The 25,736-nt window shown below is 38.0% G+C and overlaps 1 protein-coding gene across 1 annotated transcript in view; it reads left to right on the forward strand.

The window, feature by feature from the left end:
• Positions 1–25,736, forward strand: part of MALRD1 (MAM and LDL receptor class A domain containing 1) — a 597,781-nt gene that overhangs the window by 440,205 nt on the left and 131,840 nt on the right. The window contains exon 34 of the mRNA XM_070426883.1: positions 11,441–11,642. Coding sequence (XP_070282984.1) covers positions 11,441–11,642 — 202 coding nt within the window. The remainder of the gene's footprint in view (positions 1–11,440; positions 11,643–25,736) is intronic.

Below are 25,736 nucleotides of genomic sequence, written 5' to 3' on the forward strand. Positions count from 1 at the left end.
TCTGTGTCCTTTTTCTTGTTTCATTATTTTTCCCTTTATATGTCTTTTCCCATATTTATGTCTTTTATTCTTGCTTATTCCCAGTATTTATGCATTTTAATTGCTGTGCTTCTCTGAAGTGGACACTTAATTTGTAGTAAGTCCTTTAAAATATTTATCCACTATTATTGTAAATGAATTGCATACTTCCAACCTACCCACTCCTCAAATAAATGAAGTTCTTTGGCAAGATTTTACTAGTATTGACCTGGCTTATCCTCCCAGCTCTATGACTTATTAAAATTGGCTAGAACAGAAGATTCAGGGTGTAAATAATTCATCCACTCTCTTGGCAATCGCATTCTTTGAAATGCCTCACTAATATATGATAATCAAGTAAAACTTTTACAGTCATCTTTGCTCACTAGCCTTTATCAATTCCTATGCAATCACTATAATGAATTTTTTTTTGTTTACTATGTATATTAGTTTGCTAAGGCTGCCATAACAAAATACCACAGACTGGGTAGCTTAAAGAACAGAAGTTTGTTTACTCACAGTTCTAGATTCTACTGGTCCAAGATCAGCTTGTCAACATTGGATTTCTTCTGAGTTCTCTCTGGTGGGCTTACAGATAGTAGCCTTCTCATCTTCCCTCACATGAATTTTCCTCTATGTGTGATCATCTCTGGTATATCTCTTTCTGTGTCCAAATTTCCTTTTCTTTTGAGAACACCAGAAAAATGTTATTAGCGTCCACCCTAATGGCATCATTTTAATTTAATCACCTCTTGTCTCTAAATCCAGTCACATTTTAAAGTACTAGGGTTTAGGGTTCAACATAGGAACTCTGGGACAGGCACCATCAGCCCAAAATAACATGTTTTGTTCACACACATTTCAGAAATAGTGAATACATGGGTGGTAAGCTTTGTGAGTTCCTGGTTGATTGAAAACTGTTATGTACCCATATTGGAAAGATAGTTTGATTGGGTATGAACTTCTAGGTTCAAAATTATTTTTCCTTAAGTTATTGAAGGCGCTATTGCATTGTATTCTAAAATCCATGATCTGTCTGCCTTACAGAAGACAGATGTCAGTCTGATTACTTCTCTTCCAGGATTTTTACGAATCTTACTTTTCTCCCAAAAAGTACATAAAATATTTTTTGGTTCCTGGAGTTCATCATTCTGGAAATTTGGTGGGCCCTCATCATGTTTCATCACCAGGTTTTATTCTATAATTTAGTTGATTATTTCCTTCTGGGAGAATCTATTAGAGAGATGTGTAAACTTCTGGCTCTGTCCTTGCTACCCTCTAATGTATCCTCAAAGGTTTTATGTTTCAGTTTTCTGGCAAGGGAGTCTGATTAGTTGGTTCAATTTTCCAGTTTACTTTTTGGAATTTAATCTGTATTGATTCTGCTATTCATTTCATCTCTGGGGGTTTTATACTAGCAATCATATTCTTAATTTCCAAGAACTCTGAATGCTTCTTTTTCTTATTATCCTCTTCTATTCTACTGATATATTGGGTACCCAAATCTCTCAAGGGAATTACTTATTCTCTATTTATCGCCCATTTATTTTATTAGCGATCTTCCTTAAGGTATTCTACTAGTATTCTGTTCAATTTAATGTCTCTTAGAATTTTCCTCACTTATTTGGTTACTTTCCTCACTTATTTGGTTTTGTATTGCTATCTATGGGTAAGTCTACATTAAATAATTATATATATTTCATTGCCTTCAACCAAGTAAGGAGTTTCATTCCCCTGAAAGTGCATACTTATTCTGAATCAAGCTCTCTGGTTCTCTGTTGCTCTGGTGTAAAGGATGAGCTATTTCTAGTGGGCTTGAAATTGTGATGTAATGGAAGCTTGTTTATTTGTTGAGGGAGGAATGAGTACTGCCTGGCAGTCACAAAGGATGCCTCCTCATTCCTCTGGTCCCAGTGCCCACTCTTGGAAACTCATGTGTCAGATCTCCCACAGGAGCAGTATTTACTCACACGGTGTGTTCCAGGCATGGATGCTAGATCAGCAACTCCTCACACGGAGATTGACCTGACTTTTTACAGAGATGAAATTACTAGCCAGTGACACATGCACAGCTCCTTCTTTATGCTCTCCCCCTTTCTGAGTTACTCCAGAATTCTGGTGGGAACAGTCATTTCTTGGTTGGTCTTTTCTTCACTTATAGGTGTTTGCAAGTTTCTCAGTTTTACCTACATATTTTTATCAGTTTCCATTCAGTCTAAAACTTTCAGAAAGTTCTTATTTTCATATGTTGGTAGCTATGTTCTTGATTTTCCAGTGCATCAGTGGATTTACTACTGTATTTTTCCTGTCTTTGCAGTGGAATATTCTTGAGGAGTATAAGTAAGCATGTGTTTTCATTTTGCCATCAGAATCACAAACCATTTTTTCAAATATTTACAGTTTTGCAGGACATGCTAAAACTAAAGTAAATTAACCCACTATTCCATTTTTTTCTATCTGCTGTTTTGCTGTCTAATTTTTCTTCTTTTTGAGGGAAGGTGTTTTGAGAGCACTTTTGAAGGTGGTCTGCACAGTGATATTATTAGCTGGGAGAAAAAAAACACACACTTGTAAGTATCAGGCTGATACTGAATGCTACACAGGTCATTCTGCTAGTGAGTCATTTGGCTGATGTTTACTTCTGGTTACTTCTAAATAGTCTGGCTCATTCAAAGAATGTGAGGTTAATGTTGTAGAGCTAAGTACAGATCTGCTGCTTCCATTTCCACATGCATAGTAGGCATAGCTTTCTCAGCTCTTTTCCTCTGATTCAGCCACTGCTGTTGACTGCAACACAAGTGATGTTCAGGAGGGGCAATTGGCCGGAATACAGGGAAACCTTTGTCCAAGACTAGCTTTCTGAGTTACTAATGACTGGAAACGGAAAATTTATAAGGCTCTCTGGTCTCATTCCCCTTATTAAAAGGACTCTAACAATGCTTTTGAAACATACACACCTACACACACACACATACAAAAAAAAAAAACACAAACAAAACAACCCTGAAATTATTTTCTAATCCTACAATAGTGTCAGCTCCTCATTAACATAATTTATCCTACTATATAAACTCCTTTTAAAAAATAGATAATAAATGATATGTAATAGCAAGCACATGAATAATAATAAGGATGTGTACTTAGTATTGGCATTAACTTTATATGCATTATGGATATTTATTTAAACCTAATAACATATCCGGTATTAATATCTTCCACTCAATAGAGGAGAAATCAAGGTTTAAACAGATTAGATACTGTGATTTAGACTAAGACATCCAGTTAGTATTGGCAGAACCAGGATTAGAATCTGGGTCCTAGCCCCAGTTTAAGTTCAGCCTTCTTATTGCTAGGTAGATTAAACACTGAAGGAAAGCTGTGATGGAAATGCCTCCTTATACCACATTTAATCACCAACCAACTTTGGATAGTCTTTTATAACTTGGACACAGATTTCATGTGAATGAACTCATTGTAATTTGCTTTGGGATATTAGAGAGCAAACTGGTATTTTTTATTTTCCATCTCAAATAAGGAAGAAAAAAGAGTGATCTATTTCTTCAACCTTTAAAAATAGAGCTTAAATGTAAATTGATCTTCATATTGTGATTGTTCTAAGCTTATACATATATATGTAAAATTATATGTTTGTATACATATATAACACATATATCTGAATGTGTGTCAGATATATAGAAAATTACCCATACCCATACTTACCTATGGTGAATTTCTTATTGTAAGTCATATAGCTTAATTATAACACAGTGGCCTCTGCACTAAGAACAGTAGTTGAGGTGATGTTTTAGTGTGAACAAGTAACTATTTCTAAACACAGGGATTAGAGCATTACTAGCTCTTACTGAAGCTCCCAAATGATTACGAGTTTTGTAAGTGCATACATTGCTTTTTCAAATAAAATGATAAATGTGCTGAGATGGAAATTGCACGGTGAGAAATGTGAGCTTCTACCTCTGCTCCTATTACTGACCAATGAGTCAGTTACCTCCTCTCGTTCTCTAAAAGCTTTTCACTAGGAGGCTCCAAGATCCTTTGAAAACTGACGTTCTTAAAATTTTAACATTTCCATTCTTTCATTATTTATCAAATGTTTACTGAGCATCTATTATGTTCCCCAGCCGTATTCTAAGCATTAAGGATACATAATTAAATGAAACAAACACACTGTCTGCCCTCATAGAATTTACATGATAATGGAGGAAGAAGACAGCAAGCAGGAAATGTGATACATAAGTAAGATGGGTAGTTGTTTTAAAGTCATGTAACATGGAAAACAAGATAAAATAAACAAATAGGACTACATCAACCTAAAAAGGTTTTGCACAGCAAAGGAAACCATCAACAAAATGAAAAGACAAGCCACTGAATGAAAGAATATATTAACCAGTGATACATCTGATAAGAGCTTAATATCCAAAACTCATAAAGAACTTACACAACTCAACATCAAAAAAAACAGACAACCTCATTAAAAAAATGGGCAGAGGACGTGAATAGACACTTCTCCAAAGAGGACATACAGATGGCCAATAGACATATGAAAAGATGTTCAACATCATTAATGATCAGAAAATGGAAATTAAAACCACAATGAGATATCACCTCATGTCTATCAGAATGGCTATCCTCAATAAATCAAAAAACAAGTGTTGGTGAGGATGTGGAGAAAAGGGAATCTTCATGCATTGATGGTAGAAATACAGATTGGTGCAGCCACTATAGAAAACATAGTTTCCTCAAAAAATAAAAAATGGAACTTCCTTATGATCCAGCAATTCCACTTCTATTAATATTCTATTAATATATTCAAAGAAACCCAAACATGAATTTAAAAGACTATATGCACTCCTGTGTTTATTGCAGTGTTATTTACAATAGCCAAGATTTGGAAGGAGCCTAAGTGCCCCTCAGTAGATGAGTGGATAAAAAAGCTGTGGTACATTTACACAGTAGACTACTATTCAACCATAAAAAAGAAGGAAATCTTACCTTTTGTGACAACATGGATAAATCTGGAGCATATTATGCTAAGTGAAGTAAGCCAGTCAGAGAAAGACAAATACCATATGATTTCATTTAAATGTGGAATCTAATTAACAAAATAAACAAACAAAATAGAAACAGACTCATAGATACAGAAAGCACACCAATGGCTGTCAGAGGGGAGGGATGTTGGCAGGCTGGGTGAAAAATGTGAAGGGATTAAGATTTTTTTTAAAAAAGCAAAAAACTCATAGACACAATCAAGAGCATGGTGACTACCAGAGGGAAAGTGGGGAATGGGGTGGTTGCAGCGGGTAACGGAGGTATAAATGATGACAGAAGGAGACTTGACTTTGGGTAGTGAAAGCACACTACAGTATACAGATGGTGTATTATAGAATTATACATTTGAAACTATATAATTTTATTAACCAATATCACCCCAATACATTCAATAAAATTATTTTTAAAAACTGTGTAATACAGTAAAGCAGAATAATAGGATTGTTGGAGCTGGGTCTGGGCTCATTTTCAAAACCACAATCAGACTGGGCTGCAGTAAAAATGTAAACTTTGAGCAAACACTTGAAAGAGGTGAGGGAGTGAGTCATGCAAATATGAGCTGTGAGTGGGAGAACATTTCAGACAGCGAGAAGAAATAGTGCAAAGCTTCAAGTCTAGAGTGTCCCTGGTGTTTAGGAGGACTGGCAAGGGAGCCTTGTGGCTACACACAGGGAGGGAGAGAGTAACAAAACATAGAAGAAAGGGGCAGGGAGAGAAATCTTGAAGAAAGCTTTGTAGCATTGTAAGGATGTTCTCATTAACTGTTCTTTGGGGCCCGGTTCTAGAAAATTGTTATTATTAACTGAGTTCTTTCGTACCTCCTTTGATACTGTAATGTACCTGGTACTTTGATCATTCTTGCCTCTGATCAGGCAAAGTTGCTAGGTCTCAGGAGAGGGAGCTGGAGAAAGCAGTTGACAGTAAAATTAGTGATGATGTACCACCAGACTTTTTAAAATATCTGAAATTGGAAAGTGTGATGGAGAGAGGGAAAGGAAGAAAGAATGAGTAAATGTGTTTAGAGAACCAAGTGACCATTTGAGTAATTGTTTTAACTGACATTAAAATGGATGAGATATTTGTGATTTTCCAACTAATTAGGCAATTGAGTGAATCAAAGCAAAAAAGGAAAATTCCATACCAGCTCTGTACTTGTATATTTTTGCTTGCTTTTTAATTGACTTTCTCATTAGCTGCTACAGATTGACAGGAAAAACTCAGCAGCATTCAGACAATTCCCATATACTCCCTTGCATTTCCTACCCCAAGTTTCCACTATTATTAACATCATGCATTATTGTGGTACATTTGTTACAATTGATGAGCCAATGTTAATGCTTTATTATTCATTAAATTCTACAGTTTACCTTTGGATTCACCCTTTCTGTTGTACATTCCATGGGTTTTCACAAATGCATGACACATCCAGATGATCATACAGAATAGCATCACTGCCCTAAAACATCCCCCTGTGCTCCACCTATTCATTCCTCTCTACCACCTCCACATCCCTTGCAATCACTGATCTTTTCTGCTGAATTTATAGTTTTATCTTTCCCAGAAATTCATATAGCTACAATCATACTTGGAATTGAATAAATTCTACCATATTGGTGTGGCAGGCAGGGGAGTGGTGGGGGGGGATGACTGTCATGGAAGGAGGGGTCCTGCTGAGATGTGCCCCACGCAGGTGCCTGGTGCCCGACCAGATTCCCCTCAGCGCTGCAGCTGGCCCCACACCATCCAGGGAGCCTCCACGAGCCTTGGCCCTCTGTTCCTCCACCTCTAGACCAACCATCCCCCATCCCCCCTGCCAAAGGTCCTATGAAGGAGAGAAGAAAGTAGGGAAAGGGCACCCTACAAAAGTGAGGCCTCTGCCATCCTTCTTTATCCCCCTGGTTCCCGGGACAGAGCTGGATCTGAAGCCCAGACACAGCTCTAAGGCAGGGCTGGTCCTGGGCTGCTTACCCAGTGTTGGGGTAAGAACACCTGAGCTATAATTAATGAATTGCTGGAGGCTCACTGTGGACATTTGAAAGTTAAACATTCTGGGAGGAATACCATACTTTTGTGAATGGTATTCAGATAATTTTGGGAATTGTCTGAATGCTGCTGAGTTTTTCCTCTAACAGCCCTACAAGGTTCTCACATTGAAAAACAAAGAAAAGTCTCTGCAACCATTTGGTAGGAAAAGGGGAAAAGAAACCATTTTGAAATACACCCAGCATTCTAATCTTCTTGGCCAGACCTGCCCTTAAGCCAAACTATTTAAAGAGAGCTTGATTTACTGGAGTTTACCAGAGCTTAATAAATTGGAGAAAGAAAAATACCCATCCCAGTCTCTGATAGCTTTCCCGGTGGGGGAAGGGAAATAAGCAATTTCAGTATCTTCTAGCCTTCCTGTCTTACCTAAGGAGACAGGAAGGAAGAGTGGAACTTCAATAAAAACTACTAATCAAGTTATTGCAATTCTTACCTGGATAATTTAGACACATGGATATTGCTGAAATAACTAGTCTCTGATATCCATAATTTTCTGAATTTAATCATTACCACTCATATTTTCTGTTATCTGTTCATATCTGTTATTGAATATTTTAATTCAAAGATATGTTTATTCAAGTGCTGAGGAGTTGCTTCCTCAAAAATTTAACATAAATTTAATTGGGTAATATGTATTTAGGTTACATTTGACTCTATCTATGTTTTGATTTAGTAAGTTTTTTTTTTTCAATTTTTTCTTGACCTAAAGTATACTTTGAGTATGTCATCTTTGCATATAATATAATCTTTATATATTAACATATATAAACTTTATTATAATATCTCTTTTTATATGTTCTTTGAATCCATATTGTTTTTATTAAAAAGTCATGATAAATGATTATTTTACAATATGTAATATTGACTATTACTGTATTAATGAGTATTTATTCAACCAAAATTTCAAAGCAGAAGTAGTCAAATTATTCTTCCAGCAGTTGATTATTAGAAAATTACTTCAAATAATTTTTGGTTGCAAGATGAAGTTGCTTTCCAGTAAAATGTGTATGATAAAATATAAAATTAGAAACAAATAAAATTATAATTAATTTTCAAGGACATTAGCCAATTTCCTTTTTCAAATAGATGTTAAAAGTTTTTAAAAAATTTTTTTTTAAAAATTCCTGAGCGTTATCACACATACACCCACACACACACACACACACACGCACACACACACACACGCTCACAGAAACTAGTAAGAAGGAATGAATTTTATTTCTATTGGAAGACAAGAAACATGTAATTTTAGCCTCAGTGTGTTTCTCATTGACCAACATTATATGGAGTCCCCAAATGATATCCCTCATTTTTCCATTGGTCATAATGGCTTCAGAATTACTTGACATCACATACAATTGTTCAATTGAATACATTGGTGGTACAGTGGGGCCTTGACTTACGAGTGTCCCGACTAACGAGTTTTTCGAGATACGAGCTGTCTCTCGGCCAATTTTTTGCTTTGAGTTGCAAGCTAAAATTCGGGTTACAAGCCAGCTTCAGATACCCCACCGCTAGTTGGCACAGCTAACGTCACAGTGAACGCCACAACATCAGCCCAGCATTCAAGTCATTGTAATGGTGAAAATTGATTTGACATACGAGTAATTTGAGTCACAAGCTCAGTCACAGAACGAATTAAACTCGCAAGTCAAGGCCCCACTGTATTATAAATACACTGGAGGCCTGGTGCTTGAAATTCATGCAGTGGGGTGGGGAGGTCCATCAGCCTGGCCTGCACCCTCTTGCAATCCAGGATCACTGGCTCCTAACCACTCATCTGCCTGCCTGATCGCCCCTGAGGGCCTCTACCTCAGCCCCTCCCCTCCCCGCTCCCTGCAGCAGCTGCCTCTGCCTCGGCCCCTCTGCCATGGCGGCCCCTCTGCCATGGCTTCGTCTGGAAAGACGTCCACAAGGTCGTTCAGCTGTCTGGCCTAATTAGCATATTACACTTTTATTACTATAGATGTTAATATTGAAACATCCCAGGAACTTGTTAAAGAGTTTCATTGCAATTAAATTAGTTAATGAAGTTGACCAGAACTTATTTGGACTATACTAGGGTGAAATAATGAGATAAGATAGGTTAGCATCTATTGGAGACATAATGTTCATGATGGTGTATGTGTTTTGAGGCGGCAGGGAGGGGAGGGAGCAATCAGGGATGTCATGGTGAGTTTTTGAGAAGTAGGGTAAAAGGACAATGAAAGAAAAAGGAATTTGGCAAGAGCATCCAGGATTGATTGAAGGTTTAAAAGACTGAAAGCAGAGAATACAATGAAGTGTAAATAAAACAGATAAATTACTAACTAAAATACATATATATGCTAGAATTTCTGGGGGAAAAACAAAGTTTTGGGTTATATTTTCATGTAATTGGTTTTTTGAACTGATTTTCCCAGGTAAAGAGTTATAAAATAAAGCTATTTCTTTTTAAATCTTTGTGAAATAACCCAGAATTTATGTTAAAAAAACAACAATTTAGTATAATTTTGTAGAGCTGTCTGGTTATCAAATTGAACTGAAAGCTTCATACTTTTTTTGTTTTTTATTTTTACGTTTTAAAAAAGGGGAGTGGGGGAAATTTGCATAAATGTGACAACTAAGTATCCACCAAATCCCGGAGCTGAAGACACTTTGGGATGCATATTTTCTTATGTGTGAGACGGGAAACAGTTAACTGACACAAATTCCTTTCATGTTGAGACTTAGCATATTTCATTTATTGAAAAATCAATATAAAACGTGATTTTTGCTTAAGCAATATCTGCTTTTTCAAAATGTTAGTGTTAAATTCTCACTTTTCAGGTTTCAAACTGTGCAAGCTTTCTATTTTTCTTCAGTTTACCCCCCCGCCCCCCAATTTATTTTTACTGTTTTGTTTAATGTCCATTAACAGTTGAGTTTCTGGCTTGACTTCAAATTTTTTATAGTGGTGAACATTGACAACATGCTTGATTTCCAGGTCCGGAATATTTGACAATTTTTGGTAGTATTTCTAGAATGCCAATATAATATCTTACATAGCAGGATGAATGGTCTTATCATCTTCTTGTGTTAGTATACGTTTTCGATAGGTTTTTATAGATAAATTTTGACACTAAGAAAAAAGTGAGAAAGTAAGATTACTTGATAGAGGGGAATGTCATTGCACAAGCGAGACTATTGCAATGCAAGACAATTACTATCCATATGTTTTCTCTGGGTCTTGGTTTTCTATGAAAGCAAGAGTAGCATTAGTGATTGCTCAAGTACATTACTAATATCTAGGGAACTGATCACTATTAAATTCAGCAAAAAAAGAAAATACAGAAAAATATCTTTGGAGCTTTACATTTTTTGTTGTTTAAGCACAGACTTTTTGGTAAAGAGAGCTATAAGTGACAGGTTTTGTTTTAAAATGATTAGAACTTGGCACAGGGGTTGGTTTCAAAACTAACTGTATTTCTATTTCATTTCTTCTTTGTTGAATCCTGAACTTTATTAGCCCTTGAACTTTAGAACATCCTGAATATTGACGTTAATTAATTCAGGAAGATTTTCTGTCAAAATATTAAATATTTTCTGACATTCATTTTCTGAAATTACTTGAAAACTCTCATAGTCACTTACTGTGAGGGTTTCCTTTTTCTCCAGTGATACAACCTTGGTTAGACATGGATTTCTCCTTAGCAACGAGAGATTCTAGTTGTATAGCACCTCCGGCTTTTTAGATGCTTAAAAATGTTAGAGTTTTTACGATGTCCAACTTAACACACAGAAATTAATATGACAAAACAAAGATTTAATTAACAAAAGAAAATGTAACATATTGTGCTCACCTTATAACCAGAGTATGTACATATAGGAAATATTATAGTCAAGGTCCTGAGCTGTCACACTGCCAGACTCCATTCTTTCATTAAGAACTTGATGCCCAGGAAGAGCAGAATCAGGATTCAAGTGCAGGCAGTCTGCCTCCAGGTTTGCCCTTTGAACCACCAGGCCATAGTTTTGAGATGGTGGCTTTATCACATGGCTCATTAAAGGGAAGGACTAATCGTATTTTAATCTGTAGCACCTGACAGGGTACATAATACAGAAATAAAACTAGTGCCTACATCTGAAAAACCTGAAACATCAAGTCAGGTTAGAGTACTCTCCAGGCTTCCTTCTTTCTTAAACACCATGGAAACAAGCAAAAACAAGTCAAAAGTGGTTTCTATTCACATTGAGAAGATTATACTGCCTTGGGGAAAAGATACCCAAGTATATATATTTCTAATATTCAAAAAATAAAGAGTTGCTTTTTCTGTTTTTCCCCCACCCATAGGTATATACCGTTGAGGAATCTGGACTCAATATCCTGGTGTGGTCAGTGATTGGCAATAAAAGAACCGGTTGGATGTACGGATATGTACATCTCTCCAGGAACAGTCCATTTAAGGTGGCATTTGAAGCTGATTTGAGTGGTAATGAACGCATCTTTATTGCCCTTGATGACATCTCCTTTACCCCAGAATGTGTATTTGGAGGTAAGTGGTTCCTTCAGAAAATGGGATATACATGCATTGTTTTTAATATCTAAATACAGAAGAATTGGGAATTCTGAGGAATAGCATTTCTTTCCAGGTCCCATTTTGGACATATATTGAAGAAAGAGCAGTCTGTCTTATAGGAGGTAAAGATTTTTCTGCCCATGACACTTCACTATGGAATTTTCATGTCATCTGGACAACAAAATAACTTTGACTTACTTTCTTTTGAAAGCATGGTAGAAATTTGGTTTCATTAATATAGCTTTATTGTTCACTTTCATAGGTTTGTAGTAACTGCACAAGGTAAAGATCACTCTGGTCACCTATCATATTCCAGACTGTCTTTTCCATCCATGTCAACTTTTGCCTTTCCATAGGCTTTTTCCTTTCTCCTGTTTCTACTCTACAATCTAGAATTTTTATTCTATTGCATAAAGAAAACAAAAGTCCTGACACTTACTCCTTTAAAAAAAAAATCCCCTTAACGAAAATCTGACCTTCTCCTACTTAAGATGTTTTCCTTAAGTAGCAATTTATTCTCTTTTAAACTTAGTCTTAAAAATTTTAATGCTTGACATTAGGGTCACTGTCTTTCACTTACTTGATGCCTCTTCCAAAATTTTATTCTTCTAGTCACACATCTGGGTTCTTATCTTTTTATGATTTTTCTTGGATCTTAAATTCTGGACAATCTCAACTTCCAGGTGATTGAGCTTATGTAAAACACTGACCTTCAGTGTTAGTCACCTTCATAAATATTTTTCCTCCTTAACCAAATCTCATAGTTACTTTATGGGCCTTATAACACGCTCTGAAAATGCAGGTTGAAATTTTCATCTAATTCTTATGTTCTCTACTTCTTGATTACTCCTCCTAAACCAGTTTGCCAACATAAATAATAAGAAAAACATTCTAGATTCTCAATGCTTTATGTGCTTTTTATAAAACACCCTCTTTATACTTTTTCCCTAATAATCCCAGATGTAATTATCTAACACCACAATTCCATTCTAAATTAGCATTTTGCATTCTATTATGTCCTACTAGAGGCCCGGCACACAAAATTTGTGCACGGGTACAGTCCCTAGGCCTGGCCTGTGATCAGGGCCATCTTCCCCTGCTGCCAGCAGCCATACCTGGCCCTGCTGCCACCCACCCCAGGGTCCCCATTCACCATCCAGTGATTAGAGCCTGACAACTGTGGGGAGGGACCAAGAGTTTGGCTGTTCCCACCCATTTGCCATCCCCATCCCCTGATGTCGGTTGCCTTCTGTGTGTGGGGTGACCAGCAGGGTGGGGGCCTTAGCCTGATGCCACCCACATCTGCCGCAACCCACCCCTAGTTCCCTGTTCCCAATCAGGTGATCAGAGCCTGCTGGCCAGGGAAGGGACCAAGAGGTTGGCCGGCAGGCCCTGATAAGGTGATTGGGGCCTGCAATTGAGAGATCAAGACCTGCGGGCTGGAGGCAGCTCCTGTGTTGAGTGTCTGCCCCCTGGTGGTCAGTGTGTGTCATAGCAACAGGTCGTTCTGCCGTTCTGTCAATTTGCATATTACCCTTTTATTATATAGGATTTTTTCATTTTAACATAAATATGGGTCCTAATTATGTGCCAGGAGCTCTGATAAGCACATTTTAAGTATTTATCAGACCATCCCTGTAGAATAGATACAAGTATCCAGCTCATGTTTGTTCATAATGACTTTATTAATCTTTAAAATTGGATTGCTATGACCATTTGTGTTTTCCAAACTGCTGATGCTCATGCTCACTGGGACAACTAGAAATTTTGGACCCTTAGCTGGGCCTTCAAGGATCCCAGATACATGTTTCCCATTCCTGGCACTGTTTTTCTACAACAATTCTCAAATCCTCCAATTTCTCCCTTGGACTTCCTTCATTCTCTCCATGTTTTTATAACCTCTGAATCCTATATAATAAAAGGCTAATATGCAAATTGGCCGAAAGGTGGTACAACTGGTTGCTATGACACTCACTGACCATGAGGTGGCAGACGCTCAATTCAGGAGCTGCCCCCTGGTGGTCAGTGTGCTCCCACAGGGGGAGTGCTGCTCAACCAGAAGTCAGGCTCATAGCTGGCAAGTTCAGTGGAGGTGGCGGAAGTCTTTCCCGCCTCCGCAGCAGTGCTAAGGTGTTTAATTGATGGCTTAGGCCCACTCCCCACAGGGCCTACGCCATCAGTCAGACATCCCCTGAGGGGTCTCGGACTCCAAAAGGGCACAGTCTGGACTGAGAGACCCTCCCCTCCCCAAGTGCACGAATCTTGTGCACTGGGCCTCTAATAGACTATAAAGCCATTTTATAAAAAATACCTTTAATTTTATCTTTTCATCTCCAAATATACCCATATCTACAACCAATTTTTTTTTGTCACCATTTGTCTCAGGAAAAAAAACACCTCAATTTTTCCAAGAGTAAATCTCTCTTCTTGGTCATTTCTGTCCTCAACTTCTCCAATAAAAGTCTTCTCTGTCCTACATTCTATCTATATCTTCAGTTTCTTTTCTTTCACTTTTGGGTCTTGTCACACACACACACATGCACACACACACACACACACACACAATTTCCCACTAATTTTGAGCTCCTCAAGACCAACAGGAGCTTGTCTCTTTCATCTTCAGAGTCTAACATAAGAACTAGGACATTTAGAACACAATTTAGTGGGGCTTGAGATGAATCACATGGCTGCTACTAGTCCACAGATGGGAACAGGGTTGGCAGGCCTGTTGCCAGGGATATGGGAGTGCACAGCTCTGCTGGACCCCCAGGATGAGACTGCCTCCAGGACCACAGTCCAGCAGAACTGGAGCCAGGTCGTGGGATCTCTTCTGGGTCTGCGATCAAGCCTGCAGATGGCAGACCTGTTATCGGAGATGTACACATGGGTGGCTCCCACTCTATCCCTGGGCATGCAGGACTACCTCTATGACTGTCATAGAGCAGGGCTGTAGCTGGGTCACAGGGTTGCTTCTAGATCCGCTGGCTGGTCCAGGAGCAACAGGTCTGTTACTGGGCAAGCGGTGGGTACGGCTCTTGCCAGGTCCTTGGGTGGGCAGGTCTGCCTTCTCACCATGGTATAGCAGGACTCAAGACAGGCCAAAGTCTGCCTCCGGAACCATAGTTAGGTTTAGGTCAGTTGGCCTATTACCAGGGGCACAGGTAAGCATGGCTCCTGCCAGATTCTGTGTAAGCACAATTGCCCCTGGACCACAGCAGAGCAGGGTTGGAACTGAGTCACAGGATAGCTTCAGGGTCCACAGCCAGGACTAATGTTGACAGTCCTGCTTCCCAGGGGCACAAACAAGTGTTGCTGGTCCCTGCATGGCAGGAATGACTGTAGACTACCGGAGAAGGGGTGGTATAGGACTGGAGCCAGGTCTCAGGACTGCCTCAGGATCCACAGTTGAGTCCAAGGCCAGTGGCCTATCACTAAGGGCACAGACAGGAATGGCTCCTCACAGATCCCTTGGAAGATGGGGCAACTGATCCATGTATTGACGTTTCACTCTCTCATCAATGTTTTTCTATCCCTCTCTCTCCCTTCCTCTCTTTCTAAAATCTATAAAAGCATGTCCTCAGGTGAGGATTAAAAATAAATGATCTTTAAGTGTTAGTACTTAGCCAGGAAAACTTCATTTCCTAGTAATGCTGGATAAAGGAAGCATTATTTTCATATAAAATTCAAATTGATCAAATTTTGATAATATGCTTGCACAAATTTTCTTTTTTTGTTGAATGAAAATGCCCAGAATGGGACACAGTTTTCCTATAAAATATAGTAGTAAAAGGACGCAAAAAATTCTGATAGTACAGGATCTGCTACTATAAATGTTTATTAATCAAAGGAAGAGAAAGAAATTTAAATAGATTTTTTTCCTGTATTCATTTATGTGTGTTCTTTATTCAGCCTTTAGAGAAGGTGAAACCATCTATACTATCAAAACTGCTTGCTTTTTCCATTTTTCCTTAGATTCCATCTAGATTCAAATGAACTAAAGTAGCTAAATTAACTTAGATTATTTTTTCAGATCTTATAATATAACATCCAGATTTTTACATTTAGCATACCAGCTTTTTTTCTCATGTTCAAATTAACATCCTATGATTAAAAATAGCTTTCAACTTCCTTTCAACCTCATACTAGGTTTTTTGAAGTTTTATCTACCCTTCTCTTTCCACTTCAAAAATATACACTCTCCCATAAATAAAGGAATATACAGCATTTGTCACCACAAGTTACATGTAGTTTTCTTTCCATTTAGAAGGTTGTCCTATAACAGTAGCCCCTCCACCACCCTGAAGAATCTTTGCTTTCTGCATTATTACTTTTCCATTCTCCCTTTAATTACTTTCAGTTTCCCAGGACATTTTCTAAATGGAGGCATTCTCCATGCAATAAAACATCTCCAGCAATTCTGAGTCAGCAGAGAAATGTATTTATTTTCACAGAGTCTGTTTTCTTTAGCCATGTGAGTGTCCAAGGGTAGGAGATGTGTTCTATTTTCTCCTATAATTTGAAACAAAGAGGATCACATTTTTTTTCCAGGATGAAGAAACATTTTGCAGAGCTGATAGGATATATAAGATGTTTTAAAGTATTTGAAACAACAATGGCAGAGAAATTATAGGGTGCTTAAAGATATGATATATTTCTATATAAATCGGTTAGGAGTCTAATAAATAGGCAGGTACCAGTACCCACAATTGAAGGGGGCTGATAGGTAGGAAGCAGATTATCTTAGCACCGGAGTCTACTGATGTCCTGGGTTGAATAGTGTGGCCTCAGGATCCATGTCCTTCCTGGAACCTTAGAATGTGACCTTATCTGGAAATAAGGTCTTTGCAAATATGATTAAGATGTAAGAAAAGATGAGATTGTACTGGAGCAGGGTTGGCCTTAATACAATATGACTGGCATCCCCACGAGTAGAGAAGGGACAAGGAAACAGGGAGAATACCATGTGAGAAAGAGGCAGAGATTGAACTGATACTTCTATGAGTCCAGGAATGACAAGGATTGCCAGCAAAACAGAAAGCCAAGAGAAAGGAGTGGACTGGGTTCTCGTAGAGAGCCAACAGAGAGAACACAACCGTGCCAACACCTTGAATTCAGACTCTGACCTTCAGAACTGTGAGAGAATAAATTTCTGCTGCTTTAAACACCCAGTCTGTGGTACGTCATTATAGCAGCTCTAGGAAACGAACACAAGTGGCAACATTGAGATCTACTTTGTCATCAAGAACTAGGTTCAAACCTTCATTAAACCCCTTACTGCACATCTGACCTGATTTTCCTTATCCATGAAATGATTATTGTCAAGATTTAGGAAATGTGTTTTGTCTAAAAGAATTTCATGAACTATTTCAGGCAATTAAATAATCATTTGGAAAAATCTAACAATAATTCTTAAGACATCTCATCTTACACTGAAAAACATTCCTAGTTGAAAAGTGCTGAGTCTGATGCTCCATTGCATAATACACAGTAAATAACAAATTTGCTGTTATGTGTTTAATCTAAAGAAAATAGATTTTCAAGGAGGAATGCAAATTCCAAAGAAAAGAAATATTATTGTAGGGCACCTTTTTTAGATTTAATCTTAACATGGTAAATATAAAATGATAGCAACTAACAAGGTGACAAACAAAGTAAAGAATAATATTCACTGGACATTCAAGGGGGACAGGCAGCCACAAGTTCTCCTTATTTATATTATCACTATTAAAGGACAACTTCATTCTTGAATAAAGATTCTCCTTCTCTTTTCACATCCCTGAACTTGAACAGCAAGTGTTACTCTGGAACATTTCCAGGACAGTTGTATTCTCTTGAATGCAAATTATTTAGAGGTTGAGATGTTTGTCTGTTTTCATCATCAATCATCATCATCATCATTTATACTATCTTCAATGATGTATCCCACAGCCCAGAAGAGTTCCTGTTTTATAGTAGATATTCAATAAATGTGCTGTGAATAAACAAATAAATATGTTAAATGGATAAATGAATAAAGAAAAGTTATTGCCAACTGAATTCATATGGTACCTCTCTTTACTACCATCAATGGACTCTCCTTCCAGGCTTCTTCTCAAACCCCTTTTTAGAGAGAGAAAGAGGATATTAGTGACTTGTCCAACAGATTCTGTGACTATTTTGAGTGCTACAAAGATGACAACTAGACTAAACTTTTGAAGACATGAGTCTAAATCATGACCGTGCCACTAAATACTCATATAATTTTAAGAAAATCATTTTTAACTCTTTAAACCATGGTATGTGATTGAGGAAATGAAATAGACATTGCTTAAGTCTTTTTCAGCTTTGCCATTTTATGATTGTACTAGAGGCCCAATGCACAAAAACTCGTGCACTGGGGAGGGGTCCCTCAGCCAGGCCTGCCCCCTCTCACAGTCCTGGAGCCCTCAGGGGATGTCCTACTGATGGCTTAGGCCCAAGCTGGCCTAGGCTGCAGCCTGGCCTCCCTCTGTGGGAGGCAACCAGGCTGATCAGGGGAAGGCACTGCCCCCATTACCCCACTGCTGCTGCCACTGCCCAAGCCCTGGGCCTCACAGCCACTGGGGCTCACTGCTGCCTGAGCCCATGGCTGCCTGAGCCCCAGGCCTTACAGCCACTGGTGCTTTTTCTGGATGGACATCCGCTCTAATTAGCACATTACCCTTTTATTAGTATAGATGGACTGGTTTTTTTGCAAAGGATCATGACAGCAGAAGGGAACCAGCGATTGGCACAGAAAGGGACAGAGTCCAAAGAGAAGGAGAAGGAAGTTAAAAGAGGTCTAGAAGTTTGGGCCAACATGTACAGGAAGAAATGTCATTGCAGTTAGATGCAGAAGACTTCTCAATACTTGGTGTGTCTGTAAACTTGAGTAAGCCAACCTTTCATTGAGTCAGTGTTTGTTGAGAATCTCCTGTGTGTTTCCCTGAATTTAGATTGGGAGGATAGATATGAATATAATTGTATCACCAGTTCTTCAGGAGTTCAAAATCTAATGAGATATTATGATAATGATGCATACCTGAAAGTTTAAAGCAATAAAAAGTGTATTTGAAACTCTGTCAGCTCTAAGAATTGTGTTCTAAGATGATTTCATTTCACTTAGAGGCATCATCGAAAAGTAGTTTCTTGAGACATGGTTGAATATTCTGAGAAAGAGTCAGTGGTTTGCTGGTAGTCTAGCTCTTACTTTTTTTTAAATGGAGCCCTGATTTGTAACACTTGCCTATTTTCTGGGTTTAAATACTCCTAGCATGATTGATTGAAGGATACCAGTGTGACATCACGGGTGGTGGGGTTGGGAAGAGATGCGCACAGTCGTACCACAGGCTGCAGCACACACAGGGTCAGAGGAATGAGCTCCGGGGCAGTGGTGCTACCTCCTCCCAGACAGACAGTTGAGTGGAAACTAAAGCTGTCCATATTCTGCAACATAGGGACCAAATTATAAAGTTGACCAGTGACAATATACTCTCTATCTATACTCTAATGGTGTTCAACACAGAGAATGGTGCACATTTACTTAGCATTGTGAATCAAGAATATTGCAAATGAAACATCCTATGTAATAAAAGCCTAATATGCAAATTGTCCCCTCGGGCGGTTGTTTGACTGGGAGACTGGGAGTTTGACCACTCACTGTGATGTGCTGACTACCAGGGGTCGGTGCGGAACATGATGAGCATAGGCGACATGCTGCAACCTCTCACCGGCTACCTGGAGGTGGGGGATGACGGGGACGGTGGTGCAGTGAGAATGCTGGGTGTCTGCTGAGTTCGCTCTCACTTCCCCTCCTACCCTCCCCCGGGATGCCAGGCTCGTGTGCCAGGGAAGCCCCCATGCTCAGGTGCCAGACACCCCTGAGGAGCTCACCCAGCACCCATGCGGCCTCTTCTAGGTGAGCCGGGCCACAGCTGCTGGGACCACAGGGGCCAGTCAGGCTTCCTGCAGGTTCTTGCAGGAGCTGGTCTGTGAGGCCAGCTGGGAGAGAGCACGCTGACTGCCCCGCTTCCGTGTGGTGCTGAATGGTGGCCCAGAATCCCATGCAGTGCTCCAGCCCACAGCGTCCAGCCGTGCTCACAGCATCTCCATGTGGGGACTCGGGTGCCGTGACTCAGGTGGAGGGGGTCGCGTGGGAGGCCTGGGGGCCCAGATGGTGCCCAGGGATCAGAAGACAGCTGGGACCTGTCCTGCCATGCCAGATGCTCATGCTTCAATAGCCGACCAGGCCTAGGGACCACACCCGTGCATGAATTTTGTGCACCGGGCCTCTAGTATTCTATAATGAGGATATTTGTATCTTTTGTATGAGTTGATTAAAGACTCCTGAGAAACCTTTTGGTTATGCATAACCATAGGACATGTCATTAAATTTTCAGTGCCTTTTTATAAATATCCACTTTAAAATCAGTGTTTGTTTGTTGTTTTTTACTCCTTTATTTCCTTACTACAAACCTCAGGCTGCATATAGATATTTGCCTTCTTTTCCCCCAACTCAGTTTTATTTTATGACTCACGCTCTAGTTCAAGGCCTTCTTATTGCTCATCAGAATCTCTGTAAGGGCTACATAACTGAATTATCAAATTTACTGACATATGTCATATGCAAGTACCAAATTAGTCCCCTAGTGTCTATTATAGTGTAAGTTCCAGAAAAGGTAAACCCTATATCTTTCTTATTCACCATAATAACCACAATAAATTTTTATGCAAGCAACAAAATCTGGCTTGGGCTAACAAGCAGAAAAGAAGTTTATTGAAAGGATACTGGATAGCTCTAAATATCAAACGTAAAACTGAGAATCTGAAAGAGGAGAATGGGAAACAAGTAAAATTGACTAAAACAGAGGGTAAAAGTGGCTAATTCCGCTGCCTTTAAATAATTGTTTTGGAAGCTGGGATATCTGCTCCCTTGTCATCACTCTAAATAATCTCTATCTGTCCCCATGTCACTCCCTCAAAATTAAAAGAACTTATTGGAAGCACACCATAGACCAAGCCCAAGTCATATGTCTATATGTCAGTCTCCTTAGTTAATCTTTTGTATCTAATTTCCACATTATCTACCTCTGGGTGAGGCTATTCTCTGTCTTTTTAAATCATAATCAAACCTGAATATCCTGCAACATATGGACCAAATTATAAAGTTGACCAGTGACAATAAACTCTCTATTTATACTCTAATGGTGAGAGAGGAAATACAAGAGAAATTAGTCAAAATATACAAATTCATAGAGGTTATGAATAAAATGCTTAGAAGCTTTCAATTGCTAACCAAATAAGTTTCTTATTCTTTAGTACAACTCCTGCCATACCAATATGTCTCTGCAAAACGATCCCTTAAAATGGGACCTCTTACCTTTCTCAGTTATGCCCCATATTCTCTTATCTCTATGACTTTGGTCTTACTGCTTCCTGACTGGGAGCACCCTGCCCTTTACCTCCTCTTGTTAAAAGCCTTTTCTACCTTTGAGGGCAGAACAAAAGCCACCTTCTTCATGAAATTATATTTCATCTTCCCCACAAGAAGCCAAACTCTGCTCTAGATATTAGCCTTAAGCTTGCAGCTCTCCTATAATATGCCTTATTGCAGTACTTTGTGATGTGTAGCTTATAGTCCGTCATTTTCAGTTTCTCTACATTGAAAACCCCCCCATTGCCATTATCTTCTTTGTTTCTTTTTTTTCTATTTTAGTGAGAATGAGAGATCTTTAACTATTAGGATGATTAAGAAAAATATAAAATTCAAGTCAGCATCCGATATAAAGAGTAATATCCATTTTATATAAAAAGTTATAGCAATTGTAGATAAATTATTTAAAACGTGGTTTTAATGCATGGGTCACTTTTATAATTTTGATTTAGTTAGTGATTCATGAACCTAATTTTAAAGTGAATAGTGATGAATGTATAAAAAGCTGAAAATGATTATTAGTCAATCCTAACTCCCTATTATTGGCTTATAGAATATTCTTGGGTTTTAAATTTATTATCATGGGTCACAAAGTCCTCACAATTTGTCAAAGGATGGGATAATACCACTTAACTCCTAGAAGGAGTATTAGATTTAAAGGGGGAGAGGGGACAAGAACCAGAAAATAGCATTAAAAGCAGTACCAAGGAGGCTTATGGGAGAAAGAAGCTTGCCTGTTACACTATGAAGTGGTTCATACTTGGTTTCCTGCTGATCATCAGGTTGGAAAGAATTTTGTTGAATTAAGGGAAAGAAATCCAAATGACAACCATGAAAAAACCAGTATGAAGCATATTCTGTTAGCCTGGATTTGACTGTGAACCTGAACTTGATGACAAACCATAAATCATTGTCCCAACACTCTGTCTTAAAATTGAATGCTTTTATGTGAACAATGATACTTCCCAAATCTATATATATCTATCTATATATATATCTATATCTATCTATATATATAATGTAAATAAACATGCAATGTATACTTGTATATATATGTAATATAATATATATAGACAATAAAACATGGTGTGGCAATTTAGTAATTTCTCTACTGAATGAAAACAAAAACCAATTCCTAAATTCCTAGTCATTTTTAGAAATTATTATAACCTTTGCTGACTCTTCTTTTCACAGAGAAATTCATAGCAGGCCAAATGTTTTACCAGACAAAGTATGTATGAAAGATTCTGGGCGCTTTTCATAGCCAAGGTCAATCTGGCCATGTTTTGTTCTCTTGGGCTATTAGAGTCTACTTTTATTATGGGTTTTCTGATTTCCTGGAACACATATGTTGTTATATGGAAAACATCCAGACTTTATGAAAACAAGCTCGTGTGTTTATTACCTAAGAAATAGAATAAGAAAATGACATTGCATTACTAAAAAATCTGTTTTAAGAAAATATTTTTCCAGTTGAAAAACAAATGACTTCAACAGAAGGACCCGTTTTACTGATAGCATCTTATTGGCCTGTGAGAACATTTTACCCAGAAGATGCTGGTTACTCTGTGAAAATAGTTGGATATGGGAAAATAGAAAACAAACAAACAAAACATTTCTTCACTCACCAAAAAGTAAATGGGTTTACAAATATGAATTCTCATCTTCACTAATATAAACTTGCTTAAAATAGAAAACATGAAGCTAGAGAAATAACCAGGTTTGGGTAAAAAAATAAATAAATAAAAGAGGGGGCTGTCGAAAGACTGACAGGCCCATGGCTGGGTCTTCCCTGCAGGATGGATTAGATGATTAATCAAGTAAGAGGCCAGTCCAGATAGTCTTGCTTTAGGAACTCCTGCTCTTTCTGATTGTAATGTAATGAATGTGAGGTTAGTTAGGCAAGCCTCCTGTAGGACTCTACACGGGGCAAAGATAGCCCAACACATTTTCACATAATCTTTTTTAATTATTTCATTAGAACGGCAGGAATTAGTCTCAAAAACTATGTGATTTTAAAAATAATGATGCATTCATGAATAGCACTCCAGCCTTTAAGGTAAGCTATTCATCCATATTTCCCCAAAGTAGTAAGTTAAATGTAGCAGTATGTATCCCTGTCTTTAGTGCCAATGCCCTGTTAACTGGAAATAATGGTACCATAGCCGCTTTCTGTGTTTGGTTGGATCACAGAGATAGTGAAGACATTGCAGCTGGGAGGTCTCAGAAAGACGCCATAGAATTATAGTTGACTCCTGAGTGTTCTTCTCTTTTGACCACTTCAGTAAGCCATTTGTCTCTCTTTTGACTTTCCTGAGGCAGATGTTCCAAAAGTATGCATGAACTCAAATAATATTCCCTCACAAATTGCCTAAAACTTTTTATATTTCCTTGAATTTATATTATTTATGGTGTGTGATGAAGAGATACCTTCCCACTCTTCATTCTTAAGCCTTCTTCACAAAGACAAAGACCAAAGAAGTGATTGGTGCCTAAATACCAACTCAGAATTTCTGTAAAGAGAAGCCTTTCCACTGACATGATTAGCATGACATTCTCCTTCCTGGGTCCAGCCAGCAAAGAGTATAACACTGCTGTATCTGGAATGTTCATTATTTCTTCTGCAAGTTTAGGTTTTAGAACATATGTGATGTCAAATCAGGTGTCAGATCATTGAATACCAACAGGACAATGGCATTCAATCCCATAAGAATAGTGGAGTTTAACTTGTAAGGCATTGAAGAACCATTTTTGAGCAGGATTCTTCCTTTGGGAAATGCAATGTGAAGCCTGGATTAAAAGAGGAATATATTTCATAATACTGTCCTTAAAGTTAGAAAGCAAGAATTCAGCATTTAGGGAATTCTTAACTATTAAATAAAGTTGGAGTTAATATATAATAGAGCTATCAGTGAACAATAGCATTAAATTAGTCCAAGTACATAACCTGGTCCTTCATTGCATATAATAGAGGCCACACCAATAAAAATGTGTCAGACCAAGAACGATAGCATCATCTGGAAATGATAAAATAGGAATGAATATGTAATCCACGAGGGTCTCTCTGGGTTTCAGGGCTCATGACAAGAAAGAAATGACCAGCAACCTAGCATTTCATGTTTCTCCATTCACATAAGTTTTAGATTATTTTGTGTTATGTGAAGGCAGAAAATTCTTCATTTATACAATTTCAGTCACTTGCAGTGATATCACTATTTTTAGTTAGAAAGGAATTCTCTATAATCGTGGCAGATATTGATGTTGAGTGAAAATGATAACTCTTTTGGGGCCTCTTAATACCTTCTGTTTCCTCAGCTCTTATTTTCCCTAGTGCGGAAAATATTTTCTTGAGTTTCTTTCAAGTCTGCATTCTCAGTATGTGCTGAGGGGAAAAAAGAACTCTGATAATAAGGCACTCGCCCCTCCACCACAGTCTCATGTTTTTTCTCACCTGTGTTGCCCAGCACCACTGCCCAGCCTCCCTCCTCCAGCCTTTGTATCACTGGTAAGCAGTTTCTATCACTGGTGAAACTGTGTACAAGCATGTGGGCATATGCAAAAATACACACACCGTATTTGCACAAATGCACGTACATGTATAAGTGCCTGTATGTATATCACATAAATTTTTAATCTGTTAGCTCTCTCCTTAAGTTGCTGTAGCTTTTCAGCCTTGGCTAGCTGCAGCTATTTACTTTGAAAATAATTATCACTTTCAATTTGGCATTTGTTCTTAGATGCTTGACAGCTTCTTTATTGGATTCAACTTCTGGAAACTTTTAGACAGCCTTTGCTTTGTCTCTTCTGTCAAACTTCTCTTCTCTTTTGGACAAGCTCAACTAGCCCTCCTGACTCATCCACTCCACATGCTCCACACTTCTCTATATGTCCCAGACTTTCCTGTTGTTTTTAGTCCAGAGGTCACATACTGTCATCTTTCCAAGAATATTTAAATTAACCAGATATTGCGATTAAAAATCAAAATGATTCTCTTAGAGCTCCAGCTTAGAGATAAAACTTTTTAAATTAAAAAATTAATGAATATTTTTGTTCTTTATAAAGAAACTTAAGACAGGATAAATATAAAATTAGAATTAAAAATAACTTCAAACCAGGATTTCTTAGGAATTGCACTTAAAAATGATACTTTTCCTCATGGGTTTTTGTGATAGTTTCCATTTTTGTAAATAAAATATCTGCAAGAGACAAACAATGATCAACTTATAACTGATGTATTTTACAATGAGCATTTTCCATTTATATCATTGAGTATGGCAATATTTGGCAAGAGCTTATTTACTCCTCTTTAGAACTATTTTTCCTTTCAACACAGGCAATTCATTTTGCTTTCACTAAACATATTAATCATAAAGATAAAAATTCACCAGGTTATCCTTGGGCAAGTTAGGTTTTTATTGGATTTATATGAAATTCATGAGAATATTTCATTGTATTTCACTGTAAATTATCAGTATGAAGTAATTTTTATTGCTCTAAGAAAGATATTTCAACTGCTGCCCAAATGAAGTGAACAATGAAACTCAACATTCTGTAGGAGGACAAAGAAATAACCAGGATGTCAGAAATTGTAACATGCTTCATAGCACAAAATGAAATAGAATGTGGTAATCAGAGGAATT

Source organism: Myotis yumanensis, unplaced genomic scaffold, assembly GCF_028538775.1.
Source record: "Myotis yumanensis isolate MYYU_CA2020_CCGP unplaced genomic scaffold, mMyoYum1.0.hap1 SCAF_1, whole genome shotgun sequence".
In the NCBI taxonomy this organism is placed as follows: Eukaryota; Metazoa; Chordata; class Mammalia; order Chiroptera; family Vespertilionidae; genus Myotis; species Myotis yumanensis.